Here is a 17110-nt window from a genome sequence, read left to right as displayed (position 1 = left end):
TATTGTGGCAAAAATGGCTTTACTTAATGCCAGTCTGAAAAGCATCTTTAAGGGCAAATTGATTTGCAAAAAAATAGTTTTATTAAAAATGGGATTTAATCTTGACTTCAGGAACAAAACTTTTATGGAACTTTTATAATATTGTATGAAAATATGTGTATCATCAAACCCCATCGTACATCTTAAAGATAAACAAATGTCGATTGTTTATTCTGTTGATGATCAAACACAAACATTCTCAATTTGTATTGAAAATAGAAATTTATTTATAACACTTCAGGTTGCTGTAAAATAAAACAATGCTTTTATAAAAGATCTTAAACATTATATCTTCAACAAAATCATATAAAAACAAAAGCAAAAACATTAAACATGGATTACGATTCAGAGAGAGCAGGTGCACAGCTCATACAGCCCGATGTATGAAATACAGAGTTAATAAATAAGGTTATATTTAGGCTCTAAGGGTACCTGGTCAAAAGAATGAGTCACCTTGCGTGTTTAAGGTGGTAGTAACTTCAGGCTCCTGCAGATGGCGCTGCACAGGGATGATGGGGCTATAAATACCTGCGGGGTGTGTGACGGGACTCATAGATTGAGAAGAGGTGGTACGGTGCAGTGAGGGTCACGTTGGATGGGTGGAAAATGGGTCGATACAAAGCAGATACAGTTAATGATTGGATAAAGGAGTGATTGGATTTGGGTGTGTCAGAGGACACTCTGCTTCACATGTTGATGGTCTGCAGTTCTTTCTGTTTCTGTTCTTTCAGAGATTGGTGGTAAAGGAACTGCACTGACTTTGAGAAGAAGTTCTTGCTTGGAAGTGAAGAGATTTCCATTTTTAATTTTCTCCTTCTTTTCAACCCTGTAGGGGCTTACTGTCATTCACTGTGTAAATAATACTGGGTGTATGGACCAATAGAACTGCTCTAAAATACTTACAATAAACTCTTATTTTACATGTATGTCAATTTAGAGGTAAGAACATGTTTGCCCTCTTCTGTAAACTTTACTACCTCACTATTGTATTGTGTTGCACTTGTGTTCTGTATGCACTGTGTCTATGTTGTACCATGGTCCTGGAGGAACGTTGTTTCGTTTCACTGTGTACTCTGTATGTAGTTGAAATGACAATAAAAGCCACTTGACTTGACTTGACTTGACTTGACTAAAGGGCCGTGAAGATATAAATATATATACACTCACAGGACTGTGCATTTTTGGGGCACGTAAGCACATTATTTAGAACCAGTTATCTAAATTTCCTTCCTAAACAAAACTTGGTTCCAGGTTTCTCCTGGGCGTCCTCAGACAGTAAACTATGTATGTATATGGTTTATTATTAAACTACCACTAATAAAAAAAGTTTGTAAAGTATATCTGAAACAGCCACTTCACATAGGTGCTAACACGAAGTGTGACAGCTCTCACCAGTCTTATTATTATAATAACTGTGCAAACATTTAGACCATTTATTATTTTTATCTTGATAGATCAATTTGTTTTAGTGCATACATTTATGCCGCTGTTTTAACTCTGATTGATTTTACAGCCAAGTTTAAGTTAAAGTTTAAGTTACCGTTTAAGTTAAATAGCTAAAAAGAAGTACCCTAAACCAGGGGTGCTCAGTCCTGCTTCTGGAGATCTGCCACCCTGGAGAGTTCAGCCGTACCCCCATTGGAACCTTCAGATCTTACACACCTGGCTCTCATATTCAAAAGCCACTAAAGACCTGGAGCTAAACTCTGCAGGGTTGGTTGATATCCAGGACCAGGTTTAAGCACCCCTGCTCTAAACGTTATGGGCCGGTTTCCCAGACAGGGATTAAGAAAACTTTAGGAAGCTGAAACGATCTGTCTGAGTTAAACAGACAATGACTGGGTATTTCACTGAGTGAAGTGCTTCTCAATGCACAGTCCTCCAGACTACTCCACACTTGTATAAATTTCTTCATCCTCACTGTCACTGTCTATCGTCCTTTTCTCTGCATCAGCATCTATATCCACGTAGTCTTCCCCAGAGGAATCCGAGTCCTCTGTTTGATGAACTGTGATATCTACATTTTCATAATCATCATCATCATCATCGCCCGTTTCATTCCCTTCGTAGGATATTCCACAGTCGAAAGGACCTATGGAGTGAGTGTGTAAAAAATAAACTTACTTAAAAAAAAAACAATATAACTGACCAGATGTTACAGAACATTTTTCCACTTCTAGTTTTAGTTTTGTGTGTATTGAGTCCTATAATTTTATATATTTAAACATCTGAACATTTCATCTTTACTTGAACAATATTGGGAGATGGAGGTAATATAATTACACATAAAAAGCTAATCAAATGTCTTTTAAAACAATGTTTAAAATTATAATCGAAATGAATCAAAATACTATTTTCCTGTGAGAATCAAAAAGTTTGACCCCACCACATTTATTACTTCTTCAAATGTGTAGAATTACAAGCAGAACATCAGCTGCAGATGATCAGAACATGGTTAGAGAGGAATCTGCAGGAGTCTGTCTTACATAAACCTCAGACATTTAGTCTGGTTTGCTCTTCATTGTTAAATTGAGTGGTGAAGATCACCATGGTCAGATCTGGTTAGACTTCCTTCAAAAAGAAGGGGTTTAAAAACAGTGAGAAATCAGCAGAAAGAGACTACACACGTTTGATTTACATGGGAGGTGAGCAAGAAGGAAAACATCAGGGCTTGTCTAAATACTTAGACCAGAAAATCTGGAACAATGGGCCAAAGCTGAATTATCTGGACGTGGTAACAGAGGACATGTTTAGTGTAAACCAGACACAGCATTTGAGCACAAGAACTCACATAAGCTGTGAAGCATGGAGGTGAAAATTTCATAGTTTGGGGCTGCTTTTCTGTAGTAGGGTCTGGAGAGTTCTCCAACATAGAAGAAATTTTTTTATCGGATCAGAGGGAGCTGCTTGATGAACCTGCCAATCTTTCTAAAAACTAAAGCTGAAACATCACACAGCTGAAAGACTTCTGCATGGAGGAGTGGGAAACACTTTCTCCCAGTTGATGTTAGAGACTGGTAGATCATTATAGGAAATATCTAGTTAGGGTTTATTTTGTTTCTTCAGTTTTATATTTTCTCTATACATTGTTCAAATGTCCAGATGTTTAAATACATAACAAATATATTTCATGGTATGTCTTAACATTTGTATATAGTCTTCCGACCCTTTCACTGTTTTCATATTTTATGTTGAGGCATTCTCCCCATCAATATGCATTTAGTATCCCATAATGAGGAAATGAAAACGGAACTGAAAAAAATTGCAATTGTTTTAAAAGGGAAATACTAATATTTCACATGGACAATAGAATTTAGACCTTTTGTTATGACACTTTAGCTCTGGGGGCCTCCCATTTCTCCTAATCATCTTTGTGAAGTTTCTACACCTTGATCAGAGTCCACTGGTAAATTCAGTTAATTGGCCATGATTTGGAAAGACACACCCCTGTCTATAGAAGGTCTCACAGCTGGCAATGCATAACAGAGCAAAAACCAAGCCATGAGAAGGATGGAACTGCTTGTAGAGCTCAGAGACAGGATTGTGTGTTGGGACAGATCTGGAGAAGGCAAAAGCATTTCTGCTGCACTGAAAGTTCCCAAGAGCACAGTGGCCTCCATCATTCTTAAGTGGAAGAAGTTTGGAACAACCAGTATTCTTCTTGGAGCTGGCAACCCCACCAAACTAAGTAATCTGGGGAGAAGGGCTTTTGTAAAAGAGGTGACCAAGAACCCTATGGGCACTCTGGCTGGGCTCCAGAGATTGTGTGTTTAAGTGGGAGAAACTTCCAGAAGGTCAACCATCACTGCAGTACACTGTGGGCTTTATGGCAGAGTGGCCAGATAAAAGCTATATCATTAGTGCCATTATATAACCCCCCCCCCCCCTTGTGCTGCCACAACAGATCTGACCATTTGAGGCATTTAACACCTTTGAAGGTGTCTGACCGCTGCATACTGGAAACACCCAACAAGACCTGCCTGATACTTCTGATGCAGTTATCTAGTCATCACAATTTGGTTCTTGTTAGTGTGTCAGAGTCTTATGCTTGCCCATTTTCCTTCCTTTAGCTCATGAGCTACAAGAACTGACTATTCACTAACTGCCTAAAATATCCAACTATTGACAGATGCCATTGTAGATGAAGATATATGTGGTGCTAATGTTTGGGTTTATATTCCTGTTTTCTATGAGTGCTACTGGATCACTAAAAGGATTTAGTTTCCTATACTGTCGTGCACAATTTGCATAAATGCGCTCACCTGTATAGTCATTGTCCACTGCCTTTTTCTCCACATTAGCATCTACATTGACATAGTCCTCACCAGAATCATCTGAATCTTCTTTGTTTGGATAAAATTCTGCATTTTCATAATCATCATAATCTTCATCTATATCATTAATCCCATGTGTGGTGTCATATGTGTTCCTGGCACCTGAAATGTGATTGTAGCAAAATTACTAGAATATGAAAAAGATTTTTATGATACATTTCTCTAAGCTGTGTGAATTACAAAATCACCAACTTGAAGCCCCAATATATTTGCCATAAAATCAGTTTATGAATATAAAGATTGAGAAAAGAAAGTACTCACATTGTCTATTAACCATCTTCACATCCATCTGCTGTTTTTGTTTTTTACATCTTTTTATAAAACAAATTATAATCGGCACTAAGATGAGTAACAGTCCTATTCCCACTCCAGAACCAATAATGGGAGCCAGTGACGCTGTGAGAGAAATGACCATCAAGACCTTCACGCTTCAAACTTGAGAACAAATTAATCAAGTACATCTTACTGTACCTTTCACAGTGACGGCCAAGAGTTCAGTGTTGGAGGATCTAAAAGAGCGTGAAGACACAGTTACTTCATAAACACAGCTGTAGTTTCCCTGGTGGACGTAATCAGCCTCAGGGAAGGAGAAGGTGGTTGAGTGGTCAACAGCTGACTGAGTTCTGGTGATATTGGATCCACTGAACTCCAGGTGGAAGGAACCTCCTGGATACTGGGGTTGAATGGAGCAGATGATGGAGAAGCTGTAGCCCCTGGTCACCTCTAGGTCCTGAGGCCCCCAGTGGAACCCCCCATCAGGAGCACTGAAGGAGATATTGGGCTGCAGCAAATTCACTGGAAAACAAGAAGAACTCATCAATTGCAAACTGACAATCAGGAACTGGGTCCAGAAACTCCAGACAAGCTGTACCTTACCCACAACCAAGAAACCAACAGAGCTGCTCCGTGGAGAGCTGAAATCTCGAGTGGAGACTCGTGTCTGGTACTGGCAGTAGTAAGACCCAGCATCAACAAAGTCCACTTTAATTAAACTGAAGGTGACAGAGGTTCCACTCTTTGTCTCTCTAACAGACCCAGAACCTGTTTTCAGAGTGAAGTTTCCTCCAGTGAACTGAGTTTCTACAGAGCAGGTGATGTCAACCCTCTGCCCCCATGTGACCTCTCTGGTGGGACTGAGAGAGATGCGTGGAGTGGGTAGAGTCACTGGAAAACATCATTTGAAAAACTAAATTCTTGTTTTATGTAATTTTGCATTTATTATGTCATGCACCAATGGACAGGTGTGTATAAACCAATAATACAATTGTTAACTCCTCCCGTCCACCACCCCCACAACAGATTCATGCATATAAGACTATAATATCACTTAAATGACCTCTAACATACGCAGAGTTGAGGGATAAAGTAAAGAGCTCCAGCATAAAGTGTGTTAGTAAAGTTCTGGCCCACAACGAGCCCCCAGAACAGTGTAACTCCACCTTAGCATTGATTCTGTAAGTCTCTCTAACAATACTGGAGGTTTTGTATTCATCCAAAAGTTCCTTAACTGGTGTTTTGATGAAGGTGGTGGAGAGTGCTGTCTTACACACTGCTCTAAAATCTCACGCTGGTGACTGACAGGACCATAGCATATAATCTTCATACTCCTCAAACTATTTAGTGAACCCTTGTGCACTGTGAATGGGGGGCACTCATCCTGGAAGAGACCACCTACATGTGGATAGGACTGTTTAGTTTTATGATAAAGATAATCAGTCGGTCAGGATCTCAGAAACAAGCACACTCAGCACTCTTTGATGGTCGTTCATCCCTTTTGCATCCCCGTGCAGCCCTTTTGTAAAATCCTGTAGTTATGGACAGTTTTCATCCTATGATAAAGGTCATCACTCAGAATAACTGCTGATTTGCAGTGACCTTTCTAAGGGGACAATTGTACACAAAGCTTTTTAAACTAATTCTAAATCTTCAGCATCAAGGACACCACAGGTAAAGAGTGGTTACCTTGGTATTGCATGTCCAATTAGGTGACAGGTTCCATAATTTATTATATACAGTAATTTGTATTTAATAAATGTTTAAAAACTTCCCCTTAGGAGCATTGAAAGAGATATTGGGCTTCGGCAAATTTACTGGAAAACAAATGAACTGATAGCCAGGAATTGGGTGCAAGAACTCCAAAGAAGCTGTGTCTCACCACAACCAAGAAATCAATAGCTGTAGAGAACAGACAGCAAAAATTCCAGACTGATTCGTCTTACCTTTAACAGAGAAATTAACAGAGCTGCTCTGTGGAGAGCTGAAATCACGAGTGGAGACTCGTGTCTGGTACTGGCAGTAGTAAGACCCCTCATCAACAAAGTCCACTTTAAGTAAACTGAAGGTGACGGAGGTTCCCCTCTTTGTCTCTCTAACAGACCCAGAACCTGTTTTCAGAGTGAAGGTTCCGCCAGTGAACTGAGTTTCTACAAAGCAGGTGATATCAACCCTCTGCCCCCATGTGACCTCTCTGGTAGGACTGAGAGAGATGCGTGGAGTGGGTAGAGTCACTGGAAAACATTTTAAAAACTACACTTTTATTTTATGTGATTTTCCATCTGTATTTATTATGTCATGCACCAGTGGGCAGGGCAAAATAATATAAAGCAATAATACAATTGTTAACTCCTCCCGTCCACCACCCCCACAACAGATTCATGCATATAAGACTATAATATCACTTAAATGACCTCTAACATACGCAGAGTTGAGGGATAAAGTAAAGAGAGCTCCAGCATAAAGTGTGTTAGTAAAGTTCTGGCCCACAACGAGCCCCCAGAACAGTGTAATTCCACATTAGCATTGATTCTGTAAGTCTCTCTAACAATACTGGAGGTTTTGTATTCATCCAAAAGTTCCTTAACTGGTGTTTTGATGAAGGTGGTGGAGAGTGCTGTCTTACACACTGCTCTAAAATCTCACGCTGGTGACTGACAGGACCATAGCATATAATCTTCATACTCCTCAAACTATTTAGTGAACCCTTGTGCACTGTGAATGGGGGACACTCATCCTGGAAGAGACCACCTACATGTGGATAGAACTGTTTAGTTCTATGATAAAGATAATCAGTCGGTCAGGATCTCAGAAACAAGCACACTCAGCACTCTTTGATGGTCGTTCATCTGCAGCCCTTTTGTAAAATCCTGTAGTTATGGACAGTTTTCATCCTATGATAAAGGTCATCACTCAGAATAACTGCTGATTTGCAGTGACCTTTCTAAGGGGACAATTGTACACAAAGCTTTTTAAACTAATTCTAAATCTTCAGCATCAAGGACACCACAGGTAAAGAGTGGTTACCTTGGTATTGCATGTCCAATTAGGTGACAGGTTCCATAATTTATTATATACAGTAATTTGTATTTAATAAATGTTTAAAAACTTCCCCTTAGGAGCATTGAAAGAGATATTGGGCTTCGGCAAATTTACTGGAAAACAAATGAACTGATAGCCAGGAATTGGGTGCAAGAACTCCAAAGAAGCTGTGTCTCACCACAACCAAGAAATCAATAGCTGTAGAGAACAGACAGCAAAAATTCCAGACTGATTCGTCTTACCTTTAACAGAGAAATCAACAGAGCTGCTCTGTGGAGAGCTGAAATCTCGAGTGGAGACTCGTGTCTGGTACTGGCAGTAGTAAGACCCCTCATCAACAAAGTCCACTTTAAGTAAACTGAAGGTGACGGAGGTTCCACTCTTTGTCTCTCTAACAGACCCAGAACCTGTTTTCAGAGTGAAGGTTCCTCCAGTGAACTGAGTTTCTACAAAGCAGGTGATATCAACCCTTTCTCCCCATGTGACCTCTCTGGTAGGACTGAGAGAGATGCGTGGAGTGGGTAGAGTCACTGGAAAACATTTTAAAAACTACACTTATTTTATGTGATTTTCCATCTGTATTTATTATGTCATGCACCAGTGGGCAGGGCAAAATAATATAAAGCAATAATACAATTGTTAACTCCTCCCGTCCACCACCCCCACAACAGATTCATGCATATAAGACTATAATATCACTTAAATGACCTCTAACATACGCAGAGTTGAGGGATAAAGTAAAGAGAGCTCCAGCATAAAGTGTGTTAGTAAAGTTCTGGCCCACAACGAGCTCCCAGAACAGTGTAACTCCACCTTAGCATTGATTCTGTAAATCTCACTAACTATACTGGAGGTTTTGTATTCATCCAAAAGTTCCTTAACTGGTGTTTTGATGAAGGTGGTGGAGAGTGCTGTCTTACACACTGCTCTAAAATCTCACGCTGGTGACTGACAGGACCATAGCATATAATCTTCATACTCCTCAAACTATTTAGTGAACCCTTGTGCACTGTGAATGGGGGGCACTCATCCTGGAAGAGACCACCTACATGTGGATAGGACTGTTTAGTTTTATGATAAAGATAATCAGTCGGTCAGGATCTCAGAAACAAGCACACTCAGCTGTGTCTCACCACAACCAAGAAATCAATAGCTGTAGAGAACAGACAGCAAAAATTCCAAACCGATTCGTCTTACCTTTAACAGAGAAATTAACAGAGCTGCTCTGTGGAGAGCTGAAATCTCGAGTGGAGACTCGTGTCTGGTACTGGCAGTAGTAAGACCCCTCATCAACAAAGTCCACTTTAAGTAAACTGAAGGTGACGGAGGTTCCACTCTTCGTCTCTCTAACAGACCCAGAACCTGTTTTCAGAGTGAAGTTTCCTCCAGTGAACTGAGTATCTACAGAGCAGGTGATGTCAACCCTCTGCCCCCATGTGACCTCTCTGGTGGGACTGAGAGAGATGCGTGGAGTGGGTAGAGTCACTGGAAAACATCATTTGAAAAAATAAATTCTTGTTTTATGTAATTTTGCATTTATCATGTCATGCACCAGTGGGCAGGGCAAAATAATCTAAACAAATAATAAAAAATGTAACTCCCTCCATCCATCACCCCCACTCAGAGTTTTGGTCTTTAACAGATTAAGAACATTGCATGAGTTTACTGTGTTCAAAACAACAGCCTGTAATGCATGCTTTAATTAAGCCTGTAGGAATACTTCAGGATTAGCTTAAGCTTTTCCTAAAGTAATTCTCTGAGCTCTTACCCACAGTGATGCCAACAGTGCTGCTCCTGGATGAAGAGATGGAGCTGCTCCTCTGGTATGAGTAGTCACAGCTGTACTGGCCCTGATCTGAGGTCTCCACAGTCAGTGTAAAAGTTGTTGGAGATTGAGCTGTTTGGGTTTGTATTGATGCTCCATTTTTATATAAACGGAAGACTACAGAGATGGACGTTGAGCTGGGTAAAGAACATCTGAACCGAACAGCTTCCCCAGGCGAGACAGCAGAGTGTGATGTGGTCAGGGTGATCGTGGGGCTCCGCAGGTCTTCTGTTGAAGAAATAAGGTTAAGTAACAGCTTGTGCTTTTTCTTTTGAATGTTGATTTAAAAACATGCTTCCTTACCAGAGCAAATAACTCCAGCATCTTCACCATGACCACAGTCGTGTTTGCCAAATCCCCCATGACGGCACCCTGTGATGGAGCTTTCACTTCCAGAACAACCAACATTATCCAGAAGTATTGGTCCACTTCCCTGACCAAAGTGGGCACTCTGAGGGGCGCTGACTGCTGTGCCACATCCAATCTGTCTGCACACCACTGCAGCATCATTCATGTCCCAGTCATCATCACACACTGTTCCCCACTGGCTGTTATGATAGATCTCCACTCTGCCTCCACAGCGACCTGTTCCACTCACCAGCCTGATATTGTCTGATTTGTCATATAAAAATATAGAGAAATTATCATTATTTTTATTGGTCAGATGAAAATCAATCAAATATCAAGGATTGATTAGAAATAAAAGATGTGGCATTTTTTAAATGACCATATTTTGATTGCATTTAAAATACAGTAAAACCTCATAAAACGGTGCAAAGAGGTACGCTGGAAACTGTCATGGCATGTACGGCCAGACAAGAAGGGATGAACACTCGCAGAGATGGACTCAAAGCAAGATAGTTTGTTAACGTAAACAAAGATACCAACAGAGGGATATAAAAAAGGGCAGCAGACGTGGTCAAAACAGTGAACAGAATCAAAATGTGACAAACCAAAGGGTGAACACAACGAACCTGGGACTGGGAGGAGTTAGGGAGCTGAACGGGAAAATGACAAAGGGCTGAACAAAAACCCCATTTAAACTAAACTAAACATAAAGCCACAAGCCTAGCTTGGGCAGAAAAGGGCTGATATAACCTAAGGGCAGAGCTGAGCTCTGTGTGCAAACAGAGGTAGCTGGGGAGCCAGCTGCCTGACTAGAAAACGAGGCCAACCCAACCTGAACTAGCAGAGACTGCCTAGAACTAAGGTTGCCTATGAACATGAACAGGAAGCAACCATACCTTGCTTGCCTCTAGAAATACACTACGAATCCTCCTGACTACGAACAGAACTCTTGCCAACCTGAACACGCCACCAAGCGCATGAGGAATCGCTGAGCGTCAAGGAGATCCCTGAAGGTTCAATTCACGGCAACGGATGGTTATAGTAGAGCCCCTTAAGTACTCCCAGTCCCAGGTGAAACACATGAGCAGACAATGAATCGTGAATGAACACAAACAATACGGAAATGCAACGGAAGTCCTCATTTGGGCCTGTGGCTCGAGATCACCCCAGGGGAGAGCGTGATAACGAGGGCCTGACAGAAACAATCAAGTCCAGAAATTCCTTTACATGGGATTTCCTGTTGTTTTTTTATATTTCTTCATAATGAAGTGGTTACAATGTAATTAAATATAGTCTGATTAATTTAGCGTGAAACTTTGTTCTAGTGAGACTTAGCAAGCTGTAATTGTTCACAGTGATGGTAAGTGGAACCAGCAGAGTTTAATTCCTCTGAAAGAATCTTTAAGGGTTTTGAAATGAAAATTAGTTTTTGCATACCTGTGCAAATAACTCCAGCATCTTCACCATGACCACAGTTGTGTTTGCCAAATCCCCCATGACGGCACCCTGTGATGGAGCTTTCACTTCCAGAACAACCAACATCATCCAGAAGTATTGGTCCACTTCCCTGACCAAAGTGGGCACTTATAGGGGCGTTGACTGCTGTGCCACATCCCATCTGTCTGCACACCACTGCAGCATCATTCATGTCCCAGTCATCATCACACACTGTTCCCCACTGGCTGTTATAATAGATCTCCACTCTGCCTCCACAGCGACCTGTTCCACTCACCAGCCTGATATTGTCTGATTTGTCATATAAAAATATAGAGAAATTATCATTATTTTTATTGGTCAGATGAATATGCATCAAATATTAAGGATTGATTAGAAATAAAAGATGTGGCATTTTTTAAATGACCATATTTTGATTGCATTTAAAATACAGTAAAACCTCATAAAACGGTGCAAAGAGGTACGCTGGAAACTGTCATTGCATGTACGGCCAGACAAGAAGGGATGAACACTCGCAGAGATGGACTCAAAGCAAGATAGTTTGTTAACGTAAACAAAGATACCAACAGAGGGATATAAAAAAGGGCAGCAGACGTGGTCAAAACAGTGAACAGAATCAAAATGTGACAAACCAAAGGGTGAACACAACGAACCTGGGACTGGGAGGAGTTAGGGAGCTGAACGGGAAAATGACAAAGGGCTGAACAAAAACCCCATTTAAACTAAACTAAACATAAAGCCACAAGCCTAGCTTGGGCAGAAAAGGGCTGATATAACCTAAGGGCAGAGCTGAGCTCTGTGTGCAAACAGAGGTAGCTGGGGAGCCAGCTGCCTGACTAGAAAACGAGGCCAACCCAACCTGAACTAGCAGAGACTGCCTAGAACTAAGGTTGCCTATGAAGATAAACAGGAAGCAACCATACCTTACTTGCCTCTAGAAATACACTACGAATCCTCCTGACTACGAACAGAACTCTTGCCAACCTGAACACGCCACCAAGCGCATGAGGAATCGCTGAGCGTCAAGGAGATCCCAGAAGATTCAGTTCACGGCAACGGATGGTTATAGTAGAGCCCCTTAAGTACTCCCAGTCCCAGGTGAAACACATGAGCAGACAATGAATCGTGAATGAACACAAACAATACGGAAATGCAACGGGAGTCCTCATTTGGGCCTGTGGCTCGAGATCACCCCAGGGGAGAGCGTGATAACGAGGGCCTGACAGAAACAATCAAGTCCAGAAATTCCTTTACATGGGATTTCCTGTTGTTTTTTTATATTTCTTCATAATGAAGTGGTTACAATGTAATTAAATATAGTCTGATTAATTTAGCGTGAAACTTTGTTCTAGTGAGACTTAGCAAGCTGTAATTGTTCACAGTGATGGTAAGTGGAACCAGCAGAGTTTAATTCCTCTGAAAGAATCTTTAAGGGTTTTGAAATGAAAATTAGTTTTTGCATACCTGTGCAAATAACTCCAGCATCTTCACCATGACCACAGTTGTGTTTGCCAAATCCCCCATGACGGCACCCTGTGATGGAGCTTTCACTTCCAGAACAACCAACATCATCCAGAAGTATTGGTCCACTTCCCTGACCAAAGTGGGCACTCTGAGGGGCGCTGACTGCTGTGCCACATCCCATCTGTCTGCACACCACTGCAGCATCATTCATGTCCCAGTCATCATCACACACTGTTCCCCACTGGCTGTTATGATAGATCTCCACTCTGCCAAAGCAGGCGCCATTGCTATTGACGAGTCTAATGTCTGTGGCATCTATCATGAAGAACAATAACACACAGCTTTATCAAACACAGGCTTATTTATGTTTACATAGACTTCAGTCAGTTTCTCCAAATTGTGTATCTGGTCATGTACAACAAAATCTCACTCGCAAAATCGAACACTCACAATAAAAAAAAGTTCCATGTGTTTAAACACTTTCAAGAGAAAATAGTGGCCAAACAACATCAGTCTATGCACAGCTGTTCTAGTAATGCCATAACTATGCCACCATTAGTTCACCTCTACGAAACCTCTTTGAGTTTTTCTAACTCAAAAATGTAAAACAGCAAATGTAATCTTGGTAAACATGTAAGGACATTATATTCAGTAATCATTCAGTTGATAATCAGCCTTTCACTGTTTAAATCCAGATAAGTCCAGAGTTCTTAATGAAATGAAAACTTACCAATCAACCAGGACTCTTGAAGAACAGCGACTACTGGAATAAAAAGTAGAGTTTTCATTAAACCAGTGATAAAATAATTAATACAGCCTCCTACATCATTAATCAAAAAACAATGCTAACCAAAAGAAAAACATCAATTCTCATCTCACATTTTCAAAAAAGAAGAAAGTTCAGTGGACAGACCAGTCTGCAGCGTGACCCTATACTTGAAAATCCAATGTTCAATATATTTGAATTAAAGGAGTGGATTAAAACAGTGGTGGGTTTAAATTGCTCTACAGTTATAGGAATTTTTACTGTTAGTGAGTAGTTGCACTGCCAGGTCCAAGTTTATTTCATTATACGGGTGCAATTACTTTTTAAATGTTTCAATAATTCAGTTGAACAAATATGCAGTAATTGGTCAAATCTGCAAAATACTTTGTACATATATAAATATAGTATATACAACTGTTATTCATAAACCATACCACATCTCTGTATAGGCAGTTCTAGAAAATTGATTACTCATACAGTGTTTTATTTTTCTGCATAAATGTGACCTGAAATATCTGATCTCTATTCTATAGTGGACATGGAAATTTAAGACCCCCAGTAAGCAGCATAAGACCACCTTGGCAAGGAAAAACTCCCCCAGAGCTGGAGGAAAAACCTTGGGAGGAACCAAGACTCTCACAAGGGGGGCTCGACCCGTCCTCTTCTGGTCAGAACCATTTTTATTTTATTGATAAAAGTCACAGAACCACCAAGACTGTTCTACTGCTCAGGTCTGCAACATAATTGTAATGTCTGTAACAACAAATAGTATTATATATATATTTTTTTATTTCAAAACATAAACTTGGGTCTTCACTGTTAAAGCCTGGTATTCACCACTTAGGTTTATGGAGGTGTTTTAAAAGAGTTCTCTTTATATAGTTATATATACAAATATATATTTAAATATAACTCAAATCACATTTCAGCTCAGACCAACGCTGAAATATTTAACACTGAAGGATTTGCAGATTTTTAGCAGCACTGTAGTAAGAAAGAATTTAGAAATTGAAGAAATGACCACAATAAAATTGGTTCCAAGAGTTGGACTTAATTACTGTGTGGAAGAAAGACAGAATTTCTTTAATGCAGTTTAGTTTGTTATGCTCAGTGTAATTGAGGTTGACATGAATATAACAAAATTAACTTATAGGGCACTTTAGAGCATTAGTAATAAAGTGTAACATTATGTAGGAAATTAATATTTTCTGTAGGTTATTTTATCAATAATTCAAAATAGTGATTATTCAGGACTGTTAGTCTTAGGCAGTTAAAGGCATTCTTAAATACTGTGTATCTCAGCAGTCAGTTTGTCTTTACCTCTCTAACTTTGGAGTAAACCCAGGGGAAATGTGACACACACAATGTGATGCTAATCTGTGTATTTGTGTTTATTCTAATGTTGGTGTTTTTGAACAAATACACTTGTTTTTCTTTTTTTTTTTTACTGCTTTACATTTTCAGTTTCAGTTTTCAGGCCTGGGAAGCTACAGACATTCAAGTGGGCCTCTGTGCTCTGCAAAAAAGAAAAAAAGGTTTTGTAGAGGAAGTAGTGGTTATCTTTATGACTGCATGTATTACTCTTGGTTTAAAAACAATACCTTTCAGTATTGTGAAAATACTATAACACATTTGATATTTTGCTTAAAAGCTGTCATTGCACAATATTTGCACTCCTTCTCAACTACTTCACTTGGATAGATTTGTTAATTAATATATATATATATATATATATATATATATATATATATATATAGGCAATTATAAAATGACCGTAGGTATGTGGAAGGTGCTGAGAGTCTAACTTATGATTGTTATTATAGTTATTACTTTGTAGTAAGAGCTTTTTAAGATTACTTTTAAGTAAAGAGCTGTACTTTCACAACAGATCTGACTATTTGAGGCATGGACTCCACATGACCTTTGAATGTGTCCTGTGGTATCTGATACAAGGGCTGCACAATATGTCATTTCAGCATTGTCAACGCAAGATGTGCATAACCTAAATAGTCACATCACAAGATGTGCGATGTCCCGTAAGGCAAAATAAAATGTGACTTCTTGCTTTTTGCTGCTTGATGCAAAGGAAAAATTGGCACGGGCCACATTTTCCATGACATATGTATGCTTGATGTTTTGGAGATTATCTGATCCAGTCATCTAGAACGAGTTTGGTTCTTGTCAAAGTGTCTCAAATTCTTACGTTTGCCAATTTTTTCCTGCTTAAACACCTCTGTCACCTTCAAGAACTCACTTGCTGCCTAATACATCCACTATAATATATTTTGACAGGAGCCACCGTAAATGAAGATGCCTTTGACTGGACTAATGTTATGGCTGATTTGTGTGTACACACTCAAATCTGATGAGTGCAACACAGTCCAAAAACATTTGTGGTGTTTACCACTGTGTAATGTCACTGCTTATTTTAGTAAGTGTTTGGACATTTCAATTCACATGTCTGTGGATACAGCTGTGAACGACGTTGACTAACAAAAAAAACATGACATGTCTGAGGAATTAGAGATCAGGCACGTTCAGAAAAGGGTTTAGATCTTTCCCTATACACACAGAGATTTGACAGAATTCTTTTAAGAGAGTCTTTTAATGGTACTGTGCACTACAGAGGGTGAAAAGCTGTTACTGATTTGTCCATTTGATTTGCAAATTGATCAGCCTCCACCCAGGCTTGCTGTTTAAGGACTAGGCCTTTAGTGACGGCTCCTTGTATATTAAAACACAACAACCTCTCCAGTTTCAGACCAACATATTTCAACATCATTGTTGGTCCTCAATTTCCCTGTCAACTCTGGAAGCATCAGTTCTAGAATAAACATATTTCTTTGCAAAACACTGAAGTTAACAAAGTAAACATGAAACACTTAGTTTTTATTCTCTATTTGTTTGAGTACAAGTTTAAGTAACTATTTAAATGACTGTTTTCTGATTGTATTTCATTCCATCTACCTTTTTCTGGAATTTGTTTAACTCTACAGAGTGGTAATCTGATACTTTCAGAATTTCTTTTGATAGAATTGGAAAATTAAACAGAGCTAAGAAAAAGTAATGGAATTTACCCAGCAGTAAAGTGAGGTGAGGTCTCAGCATCCTGGTCCTTAGATTCATGTTAAATTCCAGTGTGATCTGAACTGCAGGGAGCTCTGCTGCAGTCCTCTAACAGCTTCACACTGAAGTGCTGAAGACTGGGTTTTATCGAGAGGAGGGGTTTCTGTTCCTCTTCTGCACCTTTTCCTGTTTAGTAAAAGCCAAACCTCTTACAATCAGTAGCTCAACTACAGTTCTCTGAGCTTTCGGTAAAGAGACACTCGGGCTAAAATTCTGAAAGCGCTCTCTCTGCAGCGAGTAGCTTGTAAACTGTAGAGGACATGGTAGTTATTTATTTATTTATTTATTAACAGTCCCAGCCGGCCTAGTGTGATTTTTACAGAAGCACAAGTACTGTTACTGAGCTTTACTTTAAAAGGATGTTTTTCAACACCATTCTCACAGTATTACCTGTGAACTGTTGATATAAAGTAAAAATGAAGAAAATTACGTACAAGA

At 39.7% G+C, this 17110-nt stretch overlaps 1 protein-coding gene across 1 annotated transcript; it reads right to left on the bottom strand.

The window, feature by feature from the left end:
• Positions 1–242: 242 nt before the first annotated feature.
• LOC140574038 (uncharacterized) lies at positions 243–16720 on the bottom strand. The gene is made up of 11 exons (XM_072693731.1): positions 16624–16720; positions 13511–13543; positions 12781–13095; positions 11299–11607; positions 9817–10125; positions 9457–9741; positions 8886–9173; positions 4845–5168; positions 4635–4769; positions 4302–4475; positions 243–2131 (listed from the first exon to the last, which is right to left on the bottom strand). The coding sequence occupies exons 1-11, from the start codon at positions 16670–16672 to the stop codon at positions 1926–1928; spliced, it is 2427 nt and encodes an 808-aa protein (XP_072549832.1). The 5' UTR covers positions 16673–16720; the 3' UTR covers positions 243–1925.
• Between the last annotated feature and the right edge of the window lie 390 nt (positions 16721–17110).

Source organism: Salminus brasiliensis, chromosome 12 (genome assembly GCF_030463535.1).
Source record: "Salminus brasiliensis chromosome 12, fSalBra1.hap2, whole genome shotgun sequence".
Lineage (NCBI taxonomy): Eukaryota > Metazoa > Chordata > Actinopteri > Characiformes > Bryconidae > Salminus > Salminus brasiliensis.
Note: the sequence above shows the minus strand (reverse complement) of the source record. Positions and strands in the feature narration are given on the sequence as shown.

Bases quoted from the DNA above. Each gene is read 5' to 3' on its own strand.
- LOC140574038 (XM_072693731.1), bottom strand. From the start codon at position 16,672: ATGAATCTAAGGACCAGGATGCTGAGACCTCACCTCACTTTACTGCTG. The intron at 9,742-9,816 runs GTAAGGAAGCAT...TTTCTTCAACAG, and splicing joins TGCTGGAGTTATTTGCTCTG to AAGACCTGCGGAGCCCCACG. The intron at 4,770-4,844 runs GTACAGTAAGAT...TTTCTCTCACAG, and splicing joins CTTGGCCGTCACTGTGAAAG to CGTCACTGGCTCCCATTATT.